The sequence below is a fragment of the Myotis brandtii genome, unplaced genomic scaffold (assembly GCF_000412655.1).
Source record: "Myotis brandtii unplaced genomic scaffold, ASM41265v1 scaffold154, whole genome shotgun sequence".
NCBI lineage: Eukaryota > Metazoa > Chordata > Mammalia > Chiroptera > Vespertilionidae > Myotis > Myotis brandtii.
In genome coordinates, this window is record NW_005355584.1 from 7,079,646 (window position 1) to 7,094,420 (window position 14,775).

The 14,775-nt window shown below is 52.2% G+C and overlaps 1 protein-coding gene across 1 annotated transcript in view; it reads right to left on the reverse strand.

Annotated features, from left to right (window-relative positions):
- Positions 1-14,775, reverse strand: part of ZNF516 (zinc finger protein 516) — an 89,404-nt gene that overhangs the window by 15,779 nt on the left and 58,850 nt on the right. Inside the window, exon 4 of the mRNA XM_005861629.2 lies at positions 2-887. Within this exon, the coding sequence (XP_005861691.1) occupies positions 2-887 (886 nt within the window). The remainder of the gene's footprint in view (position 1; positions 888-14,775) is intronic.

Genomic DNA, 14,775 nt, shown 5'->3' on the forward strand with positions numbered 1-14,775 from the left:
GGTCTGCCGAGGCCCCTCGGAGCCAGCTGCCCAGAGAGCGCAGGGGCCCCCCAGATGGCCCTCCCGGCTCTTAGGCATGCCGGTGGCCTTTGGGGTCCCACCCAGGGGCAAGGAGCTGCCTTTGGGCCCTGGCGCGCCACCCGGCACCTGGGTGCGCGTGAACCTAGCGATGGGCAGAGGCTGGCAGTCTTTACCCCCAAGGGCGGGCGGGGGGCCTGTGCGTCCGCTCCGGACGAGGAAAACCAAGTTGTTTCTGATGCTCTTGTAGCCGTTGGGCTGCGTCCACTGGGGGGCCATGGAGCTACAGCTGACGCGGTGCCAGATCCGCTTGTGCATCCACAGCACCTCGGGGTAGTAGGTCTTGTGGCTGCAGTAGGGACACGGGTACACGGCCAGCGCCGCCTGCAGCGAGGAGGCCAGCTCCTTGTGGCTGGGGTCGTCCCGGGTCGACCTCTCGCTCAGGTCCAGCGGGATCAGGTCTGGGGCCGGCGCTCTCCTGCCCCCAGAATGCTCCTTGTTGTGCAGATCACAGGGCTTCTCTTTGGGGTGGCCAGCCGGGCTCTCCGAGGATAGCTGTAGGGCCGCGCCTTCTGGAAAAGCCTGACCTGCATTCGAAGGGAAGTCTACGGCGTCCCGAAAGCCGCGGACCTCCTGCTTGGGGTGGCACGCAGGCATCTTCAAGTCCACAGAAAATCGAGGCAGCTCCGGTCTCCTGGCGGTCTCCCTGCTGCGGTCCTCACGTGCGGACACAGGGGCTGCCGTTTCCGCGCGGGGCCCGCCGGGGTCCTGTCCTGGCAGGGTGCGTCCAAGGCTGTGACTCTGGCCTCCATTGGAGAGCAGGAGCTGAGCCACGTCTTCGGAAAAGCGGCGGCTGTGTGGCTTTGCCCCTGAGGATCAAATGTAAAACGTGAAGTTACCATTTCTCATCAGAACAGAACAAGGTACAGAAGCACAACCAGGCGCTGGGTGTGGAGAGGGTGCCCGGCTGCAATCAGAGCGCTCCAGAGTCTGGCTGGCTCCCCACCGCACTCTGCCAGGAGCCAAGGAGCTGGCCACCACCAAGGGCAACGTGACGTTTGGGGCGGGGCGTCTTTTTTTCAATTGATTTAAATGATTCAGGCGACTGTAGAGGAAACTAAAATAGCTGGATATTTAGTTACCTGTAACAACAGAGTCACTGGTTAACAGGGTGACTAGTTCATCAAACACCAGGAAATGCACTTTCTTACACGCAGACTTCCCAGGCTCTCCAAACTGGGGCTACTGGGGGGCTGCAGGACCACCCCCAGCCAGCTGTGTAAGGTAAGAAAACTCAGAGAGGCCAATAGGCAATCCATGGCCACGTTGCACAGCCGGAAAACAGCTTAGTCTGCCCAAGGGGCCCTGGCTGCCTCCGAAACCGCTACAGGACAACCTGGCCCGATCCCAAAAGGGTCCCTAGAACTCTCTCCTGTATGGTCCGACGTTCAAGTCCAAAACCTCGACACCAAAACTCTCCTGCACAGGCATGAAGGAAAGGGGCGAGTCAAGCCACTCACCCCCACCCTTCTGGGGAGACACCCGCACACGTCCCCAGCTCTCTGCACCTGGAGGGTCCTGCCTGGGCGCACGTGGACCGCCTGCCTCTGCGCGAGGACTTGGTGTGACCAACCTCGTCTCTCCCCAGGTGGATGCTACATACTGCGAGATCGCGGTCGAGCGTGGCTGGTCTGGCCTCAAAGCTCAAGTTTTACAATTTCTGCAACATCGGACTTGACGATGACCAAGTAGATTTAACGGGACTTAAAAAAAATCCCGTCTTAAGTTTGCACTGGTGCCCTGGGTTTATTTAACTCTAGGAGTCAACATTTTAGAAGGTGTAAGGAAATGTTTCTGGGTCCCTTAAACCTCCATTCTTCCTCCCTGGGAAGAATGTCATCTCGTTGCTGCCAGTGGGACGGGGATGGGTTAAGATCAGGCGTTCTCTTGTGAGAAGCCCAGTACTGTCAGTTGTGACACAAGGTTGTTTTGGAGATTTTAACACTCTCTTGGAATGTAGGGGTCTGTTTACACAGAATGCTCTTTAAGTATCTGAGTATATTCTTGGAGTTGAGACGTGGGAACCCCACACTCTTCAGAAGGGATCCTCAGGAGAGCACCCTTCTCAGAGGCCGTGTCCTCGGAGCTGAGGCTCATTTCCAACCAGCAGGTAAGTAGTGAGCCGCTCGCAAGCAATTCAAAAGGATTATGTCCACGTAAAACATAGTGTTACCTGTATGTTGTCATCAGCAGAAACGATGAGGAGCCAAGTCAAGGAGGGATGCTTTCTGCGGCTCCAAAAAGCTAACAGTAAAGTCAAGTGCGCTTGTCTGTCACAAGTGGTACCCGTGACGACTCAGAAGGTGGGCAGCCCTGGCAAGCCCTTCTGATAGAAGGGGTCTCCACCCGGAACTAAACGGGGGACCATCCTGGCCTGGGATGAACTCAGGCTGCTGCTTGTTGTGTCAAATTCACTTTTAAATGTTCACAGAGCAGCGTCTGGGGCTGGGAAGCTGGTGTTTCCCATATGGAAGGACCAGGGACTCACGGGAGGGCTGCTGGTGGAGCCTCCAAACTGAGCAGTGAGGCCTGTGCCATCTGACAGTGCACTTCTGGGGGGTCTGCAAAGCTCCTCCCAAGTCCCAAGCATCATGCTCCCAAAAAGTATCATCAAACATCACAGGCGAACTCCCAGTGCCTCTGATGGAGACACGGAGTAAGAAACGGACAGCAAATAACAGACGTAACATGCCACGTCCCCCGTGAGGCTGGGCAGAGTGTTACCTAAGGAAACTGGTAACCCGAAGAAAGACTACTCCCCAGTGGCCAGCTAACTCCAGGGGGACAATCAGGAAAGGGGACTATGGATAACCTGAGATCAGAATGAGCGAGAGGGGAAGGCACGGGGTAGCCATGTGCTTCTTCACACCAGGCTGCCCGCCTACCACTCCCAGGGCCCTTTCTCATGGAGGTTCTCTGGTCAACAGGGCTGGTGAACTTGACCTCAATAGCGGACTCTGGTCAACTCAGAGAAGCACCCGAGGCCTGCCCCCTGCTCTCCCCCCACCCCCCACATTGCGACCCAGCAGCCCCTAAGGCACTGGAATAAACCCGCAAGTGAGGGGCTGAGAAGGGCTGCAAAGGGCTGCCCTCGGCACCGTCAGGTCCGGGCAGGCCAAGAGGAGGGCTGCCCTGCTGGCCCCCAGGGGACAGGATTCACAGGATTCAGGGCCTCTGCTCCAGGTTCTTCCGTGCCATTTCCAGTTTTACTCACGGTCATTTCATCTGCAAGGTGGACTTCCCAAAGAACTCCGTACCACCACTATCACCACCGAAAAGCAGGCCAGGCCCCCACCCACCAGCACAGAAGGGTCCCCTCCCTGCGGGATCCCAGCCCCCGCCGCCATCCAGCCCTTCCTGCTGGTCACCAAGCTCCATGAACACACAGCTGCCTCAGAGGCGGCACGCAGCAAACACTTTATTCGATCACAAGGAAGACGGCTAGGAGTTTGAGCCGTCTTCCTTGTGATCAGACAATGCACCTGATGTTCACCGGGAGGCTGAGTGACACCCTAAGAACAGAGGCTCAGAAAGCCCCGCAAGTCACTGCGGGCACAGGGCGCCTTAGAGGACCTGCACTGCTGTCCGGGTGCTGAAGCAGGTGCCGAGCCCACAGGAAGCATGCGTGTGTGTGACCCCATACACATGCATCACATACGTGCACATCACATGCACACTCGCACACACAGTCGTTTTTCCATGGCTGCTCTCTCTTTGGCCCAATAGTTTCTGTGACTCACACACACCTTAAATTACTCCATTTCTTTCCAAATAGGACCTTCCTGAATGTGGTTTTAGCACTGACCAGACCCAATCCCAAGGCTGGGGGATGCCGGGCTCACCTTGCACACGCATCTCACGCTGGACCCCCCACCAGCCCCGGAGGTTCGGAGCTTTCAATGTTTGGAACCCGAGGCGGCATCTACAATACACAAGTGCTGCCCCTGAGATACTAATAGGGTGATTACGGCACCTGGCAGGGGGGAAAAAATCACTCCCCTTTCAATTTTTATTAACTTCTTTTATTGTGATGAAGCATAAAAGAGGTGGCGGGGGGGAGGGGGAGGCTGGACCCAGTGACTCGGATTCTCCAGGGACTCACCTCCCAGGCTACCCATGAGCACAGAGCCCCCAGGACTGCCCCCCGCCCAGGGAACACCGCCCAACAGGGGTCCTGCTCTGAGGATGCAGAGGAACATGGGGACCTGAACAGCCAGGGAACCCAAGGAGACACAGCAAGACCTGCCCACACCCCCTCTACCACCACCCAGTAAGCGCAGGTCAAACACGTGTCTTTTTCCTCCAGGCCCTTCATCGCTTAACAGAACATAGAGCCATGCAGCTGGCTGTGCACCACACCGAAGGGCAGGCTGGCACCGCCCGCGTGAGAGGGCTACATCCTTCCTGCACTTTTCACCACCGCACTGGGCACTTAAGGAGCCATGCAGCTGGCTGTGCACCACACCGATGGGCAGGCTGGCACGCCCGCGTGAGAGGGCTACGTCCTTCCTGCACTTTTCACCACCGCACTGGGCACTTAAGTCGCACTGAATAGCAAGACAAGTAGCTTTCAGAAACTGTAACACAAGTCAAAACATATTTTGTAACTGACCTGCTGGGGAAGCAGATTAGATCAATTCCGTGTGTCTCGGTGTTCTGGTTTATAAACTAAGAATAGTTTCAAAACATTTTATCCCAGGTTTGGGGGGGAACCTAAGAGCAGTACAAAAGCCCCTCATCGTACAGTGTGATTCCATTTATTGAAAGGGTCCTTCAGGGGACCTTCTGACCGTCTTGGGGACGAGACGGGACATGGCTGGATTGGGAACACCGAGGAGAACTGGGAGCTGAGCCAGGGCCCGCCCAGGATGGAAGCGGGGGAAGGTCCCTGAAGGGTGCCACAGCGGCTGTCCTCCCACAGCCCGCCATCATTTTTATCAGTGGCCTCGAGGAAAAACTGGGACTGGACGAGCTACTCAGACCCAGAACTGACACTCAGCTCAGAGGGACAGCCAAACCTTCACCCAAGATCAAAGTTTTCAACAGGGAACAAAGGCTCAAAACTAACAAGATAAGGGAGAACAGAAAGTACAGGAAGAGAAAGGTATGCATTAAAGCTGTGCTTGAAAAAGACTCTAGGCCAGTGGTCGGCAAACTGCGGCTCGCGAGCCACATGCGGCTCTTTGGCCCCTTGAGTATGACCACGAAGTTTCAATTGCACTGTAAGTGCGCGCCCACACGTGGTATTTTGTGGAAGAGCCACACTCAAGGGGCCGCAGTTTGCCGACCACTGCTCTAGGCTCCTAGGGGACCACAAGCTCAGAGGGAGCTGCCACAGCCCAGGGTTTTAGATGGAGCCAAAGCATCCTTAGCCACAGCCAGGGAAGCAAGGGTACCGATGAGCACACGTAGTCGGAAGAGCCCAGACGAAGCTCTGAGACACGCACACACACTGAGGACAGGAGAGATGAGGGACAGGGTGTGTGGAACAGGTTGCCCCGGGGGGTGGGGGGGCACTTCTGGAAACAAAGTAACATGAAGAATGGCCTGGCCAGTGTGGTCCAGTGGTTGAGCATTGACCTATGAACCAAGAGGTCACAGTTCAATTCCCGGTCAGGGCACATGTCCGGGTTGTGGGCTTGATCCCCATTGTGGGACGTGCAGGAGGCAGCCGATTGATGATTATATCTCATTGATGTTTTTATCTCTTTCTCCCTCTCCCTTCCTCTCTGAAATCAATAAAGATATATTTTTAAAAATATGAAGAATGACTGCAGGGACTTGAACTATTCCTCTAGAAAGGGGGCTGGACTGCCATAAACTTTGCCTTTCACTCAGGACAGGAGGGAAGGATGGATAGGTGGATGGGTGGACGGAAGAATAAATGAGTGGTTCCTGGAGGGCAGCACCTGGCTGCACACCAGAATCATCTGGAAAGAGCATGAACCATCAACGACAAGAATTTCCAAGGTCGGTGCCTAGACCAAGAACCAGCCTTTGGGGGAGATGCCTGCTCACCCAACTTTTCTAAAAAACCTCTGGGCAATTCTACTTGTGGCCAAGACTGAGGGGTGCTGGGGTCGCTACAGGACAAATACTAGTAACTAGAGTCACCAAGATCGGGTTTCTGGCGAGGCTGCCAGGAGAAAGCACTGCGGTGGAGCCAGTGAGCCCTTGTCACCGAGCGGCACGGGGAAATGGGCATCAGCCCCCAGGAACAGGGCCAACCGTCCACGTTGCTGCATGAGGTGGTCTCAGTCCTCCATCGCTATGGCCTGAGAATGAGCAGGGAAGTGACCCCACAACCCGGGGTTTCACACGACGCCTGCAATGCTGTCATTTCTCTCCTGTGCAATTTGCTATGTGTCAGTGGTGTTGCAGGTAGACGAGAGGGATGGAAGGTGGAAACACTTTTTCTAAAAGTGCTTTGTCATTGCTTCACTGTGAGGAGCCCTCTGCAGCTGCAGCGGTCGCTGCGTGGCCAGGCGCGCAGGCTGCAGGCGGTTCCAGGTGGGAAGAGGCATCTGGGTAAGAAGAGCCTCATTCCTACTCCTCGCTTATCACGACCTCACTCCGGACAACCAGCCAGCGCACTTCAGTTTGTCTGTCGATTATTATATCGCTACAGTTGTTTGTCTCCTTTTTATCTATAATAACAAAAGCGTAATATGCTAATTAGACCGGACGTCTTCCTGACGAAGCTGGGGCTGTGAGGGAAGCCCGCGTCCCAGGTGCCTGCTGGTGGCCAGAGGGAAGCCCGGTCCCAGGTGCCAGAGCGAAGCCAGTGCCGACAGCCGGGGGAAGGAAGGCCTACTCTTGCACAAATTTTGTGCATCAGGCCTCTAGTGTTTATTATACTTTTGTAGATTCCCAGTCTTTCGGTTAAAACATAAAAACTAAAAGCAGAAAGGAACTTCTCACGAATGCAGCACACCAAGCACACAACCACGAACCTTTATCTGACGGTGGGTCTTCCCGTCTCCAAACACCTCAGTAGGCCCTTTACGTTCACCCTGTGGTCACACAGCAGCTCTGTGTCCGCTGTTCACAGAAGTTCTGCAGAGACTGACTTCTCCTGCCCCAGGTTCCCCATCCCTTACCCGGGGTTGTAAACACACATGATGAATTCTGACGTGAACTCGAGCCTCACCTCACGGGAACTGGGCCTGCCACCATGACTCCAACACAATGACCGGGGAGGCCGGAGGGGACCCAGGCCAGGCCGCAGGGGAGGGCAGTATAGGGACAGGTGGTGAGTGTGGGCCAAAGGTCAGTGTGCTGAACCCAAAGGGCAAACAGCGAGCCACCAGGGACCGTGTAAAACACGCGCTTTCCCCGCTCTCACTCTCAGCTGGGAGCACGCCACTCAACCCCCAAAACAATTTTATTCTGACCCAGAAAGTCAGCTGAAGGCTCAGATATGACACCTCTGCACAGAGACCCACAGTGCAACAAAGGTGAGGTTCACCCTTTGTTCTCGGTCCCCAGGAGAATGAGGAGACAGGTCGGAAAGGGAAAGAGAAGCATATAAGGACAAAGAGCTAGTTTCCAGATGAGGTGCAAACAGTGTGGCAAAGTGGACTCAGCCAACAAGGCCCTGGGGTTGGCGACGATGACTCTTCACCCAGGAAGTGGCATTCGGGGGCTGAAAGGATGCTCCAGGTCACACAAGGAAACGCTCTCCTGGGAGGCACTAAAGTGGGTTCTGAGCACAGAGGAAGCCTTGGAGGGAGAGGCGAGGAGGTGAGGAGGAGGCGCCAGGAGAGTGCCGACCCCACATGGCATCGCCAACACCAGGCTTCCTGCAGACTGAACTGCAGGAAACTTGGGGGAACTCGGGGGACACTGGCAAAGGGACGGTTCCCCTGGTCACGCTGCAGCAGATGGGGAGGGCCACCCGCCACCTCCTGCGGCCCACGTTTCAGAGACAGGCTCTCGCTGCTTCCCCTTCCTCCTGCCGCTGCCACTGACCCCGCTGGGCTGCAGGTGGAGTCGGAAGTGATGCTTCCCCCAAGCCCTCCTGACACAGGGCAGCTTCCATTGGCGGCCTACTCTCTCCATTCACGTCCCCAGGGACCCTTCGCACTGATGACCCGAGTGACAGCTGGCTCAGGGCTCACAGCAAACCCACGTTCAGGTACTCAGTTCTCCAGCCAGAGGAACTGTAACTATTGGACATCTTCACGCCACTCCTACTCTCCGAGAAAGGTCCAGCAGATGAACTCCCTACCTAAAAAACTCTCGTCATTAGCAGCTACGGGATTAAAGGGAAATTTGAGATGTCAGCAGTTAATTTTGGTAATTGTGAATTTCTAGCCACTCATGTCAAATATGTCCTGTTATCAAAGCTTGACATGACAGCGAGAACATTACAGCTTTAAGTAGTGTTTCTCTGAAAAGCCTTCCTTTGTAATTTTTCAGCTGTCTTAGAAGGGGGTGACTGGCAACCAAAAGATACAGGCCAGAATAAAGGTCTGATGTCTCGAGAAAAATGAGAACAACAGGCATCTAGATTTAGTTCAGCAAAAGTTTCGGCTTCGATATCCAGGTGACTTTTCCATTAACTAACGTGATATAAAAGCTTCCTGTGCAGGAGAAACACAGTCCACGCTGAACCACACCGCCCGCCCCGGGCCGGCTGCATCTGGACGCTCCCCTCCTGGAAGTAAAAGGAACCAGCCAAACTCGGTATCTGCCCTATTTACACAGAGGGCTGCCCGTGAAGCGTGCTCCCCAGGGACCTAGGTTCAGGGGCTCCTGGTCCCGGGGGTTCTAGCAGACAAGAAAGTCTGAGGCTCCCAGACCAGGCCCCACTGCCACCAAAATGAAACTAGCAGCAGGGTCAGCAAAGGACAGCTTTGGTCTCCAGGGAGGATGAAAAAAAAAATTGCTTCTCATAATCCAGTACCATAGTTCAGCCCTATGGTCAGAAAAATTCCTCTTAAAGGAGTGTGTTAAAGTTCTCTCACTTATGCATGCAATGGAAACTACAAAAATAATGAGGATCAAGTCTGAGTGATGAGGAAGCGAAGCTCCCTGGCTTAGGTGACGATATATACCATTCCATGCACGACACAAGCAACGTGAACCACAGTAACAACAAGAGTAAAGTCTAAGTCATAAGAAAAATGATGGGATCAGCACACTGTGAAAACTGAGTCATCCTACATTAAAATGCTTACACATGAGCGAGTATTGTGTTCCCCAAGTTGTTCCGGCTATTTCTTGTGTATAATAGAATACAGTATACAAGTTTCCATTTTAAGTCATTATCGTATTAACATCCCTTGCAAAGCTGTAACGTACTTACATTCATAGAAACCTTTATGAATATTTCATCACTTTGGAAGTCATATTTTGATTTCTCAAGAAAAAAGTTACAAATTAAATACTGAATTTCTAACTAAACAAAGTAACCTTGTTACACAAGGAAACCTAAAGTTTAAAATCCAGGAAAAACATTTTTCGGTGACTACAAAATCAACATTTTTAAAGGTTTAATCAAATACCCAGTTCTACTCACAGCTCTCAGTTACTGAACAGTAGTTCACCCGCCATAAAACACAGTCACATTCTAGAAGCCTAGAACTTACTAATTGCTTCCTCATTGACTGGACCATAAAACCACATCACTGGGGCTGTCGGGGTTGTTTTCCAACTCTAACCCAGGCTGAAGTGAAGGAACGCAAGTCTACTTTGAACGCAACTGTAACGTTTTATACACACTCCTTCACCCCCAAAATCTAACGGGGCTATCGGGGTTGTTTTCCAACTCTAACCCAGGCTGAGTGAAGGAACGCAAGTCTACTTTGAACGCAACTATAACGTTTTATACACACTCCTTCACCCCCAAAATCTAATAGCAAACTGTAACTTGGCTGTTTGGGGGAAAAAAACAATGCAAAGATATGTGAAAAGAAAAGGAAATCACCCAGCAAAACTTTACAAATCATGCTTTGAAGAAGGAGCAGTTCCAGCTTGCACAGGTAAAGAGAGCAGTCGGACCTTAACAAGGAACCGTCCAAGTCAACTGCCGAGAGCAAGGTTCTCTCAGCACTCGGAGATTTTAAATGTCAACGAGAAAGCGGACAGACAGGGAGGAGAAGGGCAGGAAAGAGGGGCACGCAGGCTGGTTTCACGTCCTCCTCCCATCACACCGCTCCTGTGGACCGGGAGTCCTAATCACTCACCGAGCATTACCCAGAATGCTCTTAACTTAAACTGCCTGTGCTTTCTCCTTCACGAGAAGTGTTTTAAGAGACCAGGGGCCCAGAAAGACTTTGGAAGAGAAGTTAACACGGTAAGTCTCCAGCGTGACAAGGATGAGTTCACACACAACACAGCCAGCCATATGTGGTTTCAAAGTTTTTCTGCTTGCTTAATTATCCGAAAATACAAAACCCAAATTCTGTGCATGTACATGGAAATTATAATGATCCTTTAAAAAAAAAAAAGATGATTTACTAGTTGAGTCTTCAGATTTAAAGTCAGGCACGTGTCTGACTTGCAGAACAAAGGCCATTTCACAAGGACGGGTCTGTGCTCAGTGTGAGGGCAGCAGGCCTACAGCCCAGCGGTGCTGGCGCCGGCGCCATGCTTGGCCTCGGCCGCTAGGTGGCGCCTGCGCACAATGTATAACCCTCTCCTGCCTGGAGCTATGTGGGTGGTCCTGGATTCCAGAAAGGGGATGGAAGAGGCATCTACTTTTAAACAACAGGTATTTATTAGTGAAAGACAGGCACCAAGAACTTGCTTTACGACCCATTAATACAATCGTGCGTATTTCTTTTGAAACACAGCTTCAGGCCATGCATCATCAGAATGGCGGTTCATCAGAGAGTCTTATGTTCCTTCATCAATATTTTAAGAGGATTAAAACATGGAGAGCTTTAAATTAATAATATACACTGTACTGGAATTATTTGGCAAAAATCTGTTTAGATAAAAATAACACATTCATATGCATTAGACTTTGGGGACCGGCATTGTAGTACCTCCAAAAGTCCAAAGCTGCGAAAATTTATTCAATTTAGTATTCTAGTCACTGCCTGAAAGCATTTTAGTGACTTAGTAATAACTAATTTTAAAGTGTTTTCCAGTAGGTATTTTTACATTGGCTTCAAAGTAGTTCCTCTCAAAGTTAAAACAGGTATGTTCCAAGGGTGTGGACACCGTGTCCAGTCTAGGAAGTCAGGCTCATTTAATGAAGAACATTGTCATGGGGAGACTCAAGTCTGTAGGTCTGAGTCCTAGTTCCAGGGCCACGTCTGATCCCAAGTCTAATATGGGAAATCACCTCATCCAGTTATGCCAGCTGGGGGAGCCCTTCATTCGAGGAGTGAGTGCTGCCCCCGTGTGCCCGACACTCTGCCTGGCTCCAGTGATGCACATTACTAGCCCTCCCGGGGCTTCGAGGCAGAAAACCAGGAGTAATAAGACTGTGTGTGAGGAGGAGGGAGGGAAAGGGAAGCCATTTCTACAGCTGGCTCTTCCCTCCAGTCTGCCCGGAGACAGACGACACAGACGGGGCACTTCACAGGGTGCACGAAACACGGCGTGTGAGGCGTGGGGTTTACATCCTTCACAAACAGAACTTTGTCAAAGCTGAGATTATTTTCATTCCTTGAGTATTTTCACGTGTGTCTTCTATCAAGCGGACTGGATGTGCTAGCCACAGCCCTTCTGAGCACTCGCCAGAACTTCTAACCCCATGCCCACAAAGTGAAAACTATTACTTAACAGCTAAATTAGATCAAAGGAGCCTCCCACCTTGCCTCATCCGACAGCCTCTCCCTCTGTCAGGGCTCCAGGCGGGGAGAGCATGGCCGGTCCCAGCCCAGCACCGAGGTGCCTGTGGGTTACAGAGCCGTCAGCAGAGCAGTGGCTGTGGGGCCTGTGAGCCAGGTTGGCCACCACATATCTGGCCAGTAATCTCTCCCACAAAAGGAGGCCAGGCACAGGTATGTTACAGGCTTTTATGAGTGTAAACGTATAAATGAGAATAAAATAGGTAGATTTTCTGTCTCTCCAACATGGTAAGTTCAAACTATTATAGAAATATTAAATCTCAAAAGTTCCACTTCATCAGAGACACTTAGTGGAAAGAACTGCTTTATATATTTTACTTAATAATTTAAGCAACTCTGCTCAAACTCCATCACTAAATGTTTCTGTAACCTCAGGCAGGCTGCCTAAGCCACATACTATGCTGAAAGAGGAAAAAATTACAGATTCCTTTATAAATTGCAAAAAAAACAAGCATATACCAGTATACATTCTCGTATGTGAATGTCTTCATCCCTTAGTTTTCTCTCTTTATCTAAAGAGACAATACATGTGTCCCCTTTGTTGTGTATCTTCAGTTTTGCCCCTAATTTGTAGCTCACCTCCAATTTATGCAGTTTTTAAAGTCAAGACAGAAAAATCACAAGCCCCAAGGCCACAATGCCATTCAGAGGCTCGGAGCATCTCTGGAAAGCCCCAGCTACTGACGTGGGTTTTCTCAATCACTGAGTCATAGTTCTATTTTGAGAAGGAGTTGCAAAATCTTATTTCTGTGATTGTTTTCCAGGAGGCCTTGGCTAAGCAGGAGCTCTGCATCTATGAATTAGAGGTTTGTAAAGCTATGTGAAGGGTTTTCCAACAAATCCTATTAGCTGGACTGAAAAGGAAGTGCCCTCAGCCCGGTCCCTCTGCCCCCTCTGGCCTGGCGTCCCTTCCCTGGCTGTCTAAGAAGGCCCTGCAGCTGGCCGGCCAGCCCGAAATAACTCAGGGCAGGAGCTATCTGGGGCAAAGGTGAGGACCACGGGGGCCAGGAAACAACGGGTCAACATGGCCGAGTCTGAAGAGTGACAAAGAAAACCAGCATTTCTGAGACTGACTGAGAGGCGATTCCTGGACAGCGAGGACATCACAGGGCCTGTGCGTGCACCAGGGTGCACGTGTGGATACGTACATGCGGGGGAGATGACGGCGGCCCTCCCAGGGGGTGGGGCGGCTCTCTGAGGACATATTTTGAGGGCACAGTACATCTCAGCCCCATCTTCTACTTGCTAAGGATGCCATCATGTTCGATACTAATTAATTTATTCGCTCTTTAAATAAAACCTTTCAAGTCAGGGCAACGCCTCCTGCTGACTTCAGTGAGCAAAGCACACACCACTGTTCTCGCAGGGGGAGACGGGTGCTAATCAAATAACCAAGAACAAACGTGACCTCCCAGAGATGAAGGCAGCAGGCCCGGTGCCTACCAGAAGGTTCCACCACGCTGCCTCGCTCTGCCTGCTCCACCGTCCACGTCCAGGATACCTCCCCGTGGCCCGTGTGATCTGAGCTCTGCCTGTGCCCCCAGGTGAGGGGACAGTGCCTTCAGGGACAGGGGACCGGCTCCTCCCAAGCACACTGAGGTCGCTAAGGCAACAAGCAAGATGCACAACTGCAGAACCGGAGGTGCCTGCAAAAGCTGCAGCTGCTGTTCCCTAAACTCAATTTCAAGAACAGCAACCACTTAGCAACTCTGACATCTTACACTGTCTTCTCTCCAACCAAAAAAACACCTGGATCAGGCTGCTGCGTCCCTGTCCCCCTTCGTTTCCCACACATGCGGCAGCTCACAACTGCACACAGGACTGAACAGCAGGTCTGCTGGCTGTGGTGGCCGAGTTGCACCACAGGGCGGAGAGTCGTAAACCACATCTGAAAACAGACTGTGCTCACAACGTCGGCGATCCACGCTGCTGAGTCATCCTTCCACCACCTGGACATCACGGCCACGCTCACTGGCCACGCCAACCTGCGGCATCTCATCCCCCTCACTGTCCAAGTCTGCCTGTCTGTCCTGATGCTTCTCTCCTCACACACACAGACACGTGTGCACATGGGTGCACACACAGTCCCACATGTGCTATCTCAATGCAGTCACACACAGGAAGTCGCATGGGTGCACACCCGTTTTGCACACACAGTCACGCACACAGACAATTTCCCACAAGAGAGCCACAGGGTTTAGACAGGGAGGACCGTGGGATCAGTAGTGTCCAGCCAGATAATTACACACATGACCCAGAGTCCTGAGAACTCGCTCACTCTCCCACAGCCAATTTCAAAGTCCAGAATGTCAACCAAAGGAATACACCGTCTTTTAGAAGGAGAAAATGTGTGTGTGCGTGCGTGTGTGTGTGTGTGTGTTAAGGCTATTTTTAAAAGCTGAGGGCATCCGTCCATACCCTTAAAAGTGACAAATCTTACAGGCCAACATGCGCTGAGCAGCACACACACGGGTTCCATCTTTCCCTGTATTCAGACTTCTACGGACTGTATGATTATATAACACACACACCAAATCTACATGTAGCTGCAAAAATGAAACGGTTATTATTTTTAGAATCTGGGAAAAACTGTATTAGTCACACGCAATAGTCACCGTGACTTCCACACCACAGCTCCGCTGTGAGGACACAGGCAGAGGAAGAGCAGCTCTCTGCAAGCGCCAAGGGCTCCTGCTCGGCCACGTCTGGCACACCACACCCTGCGAGCTCCTGCCCAGCGTCCCAGACCCCACACAGAGCCCAGCCCCGGGCAGGAGTCACACAGGTCCGCTCGGTAGAGGATCAGGTCACCAGGGCGAGGACTGACCTCTAACAAGGCAAAGGCATGTGTGATGCAGAACAGTTACATGAGCCCAGGTATCCACATGCT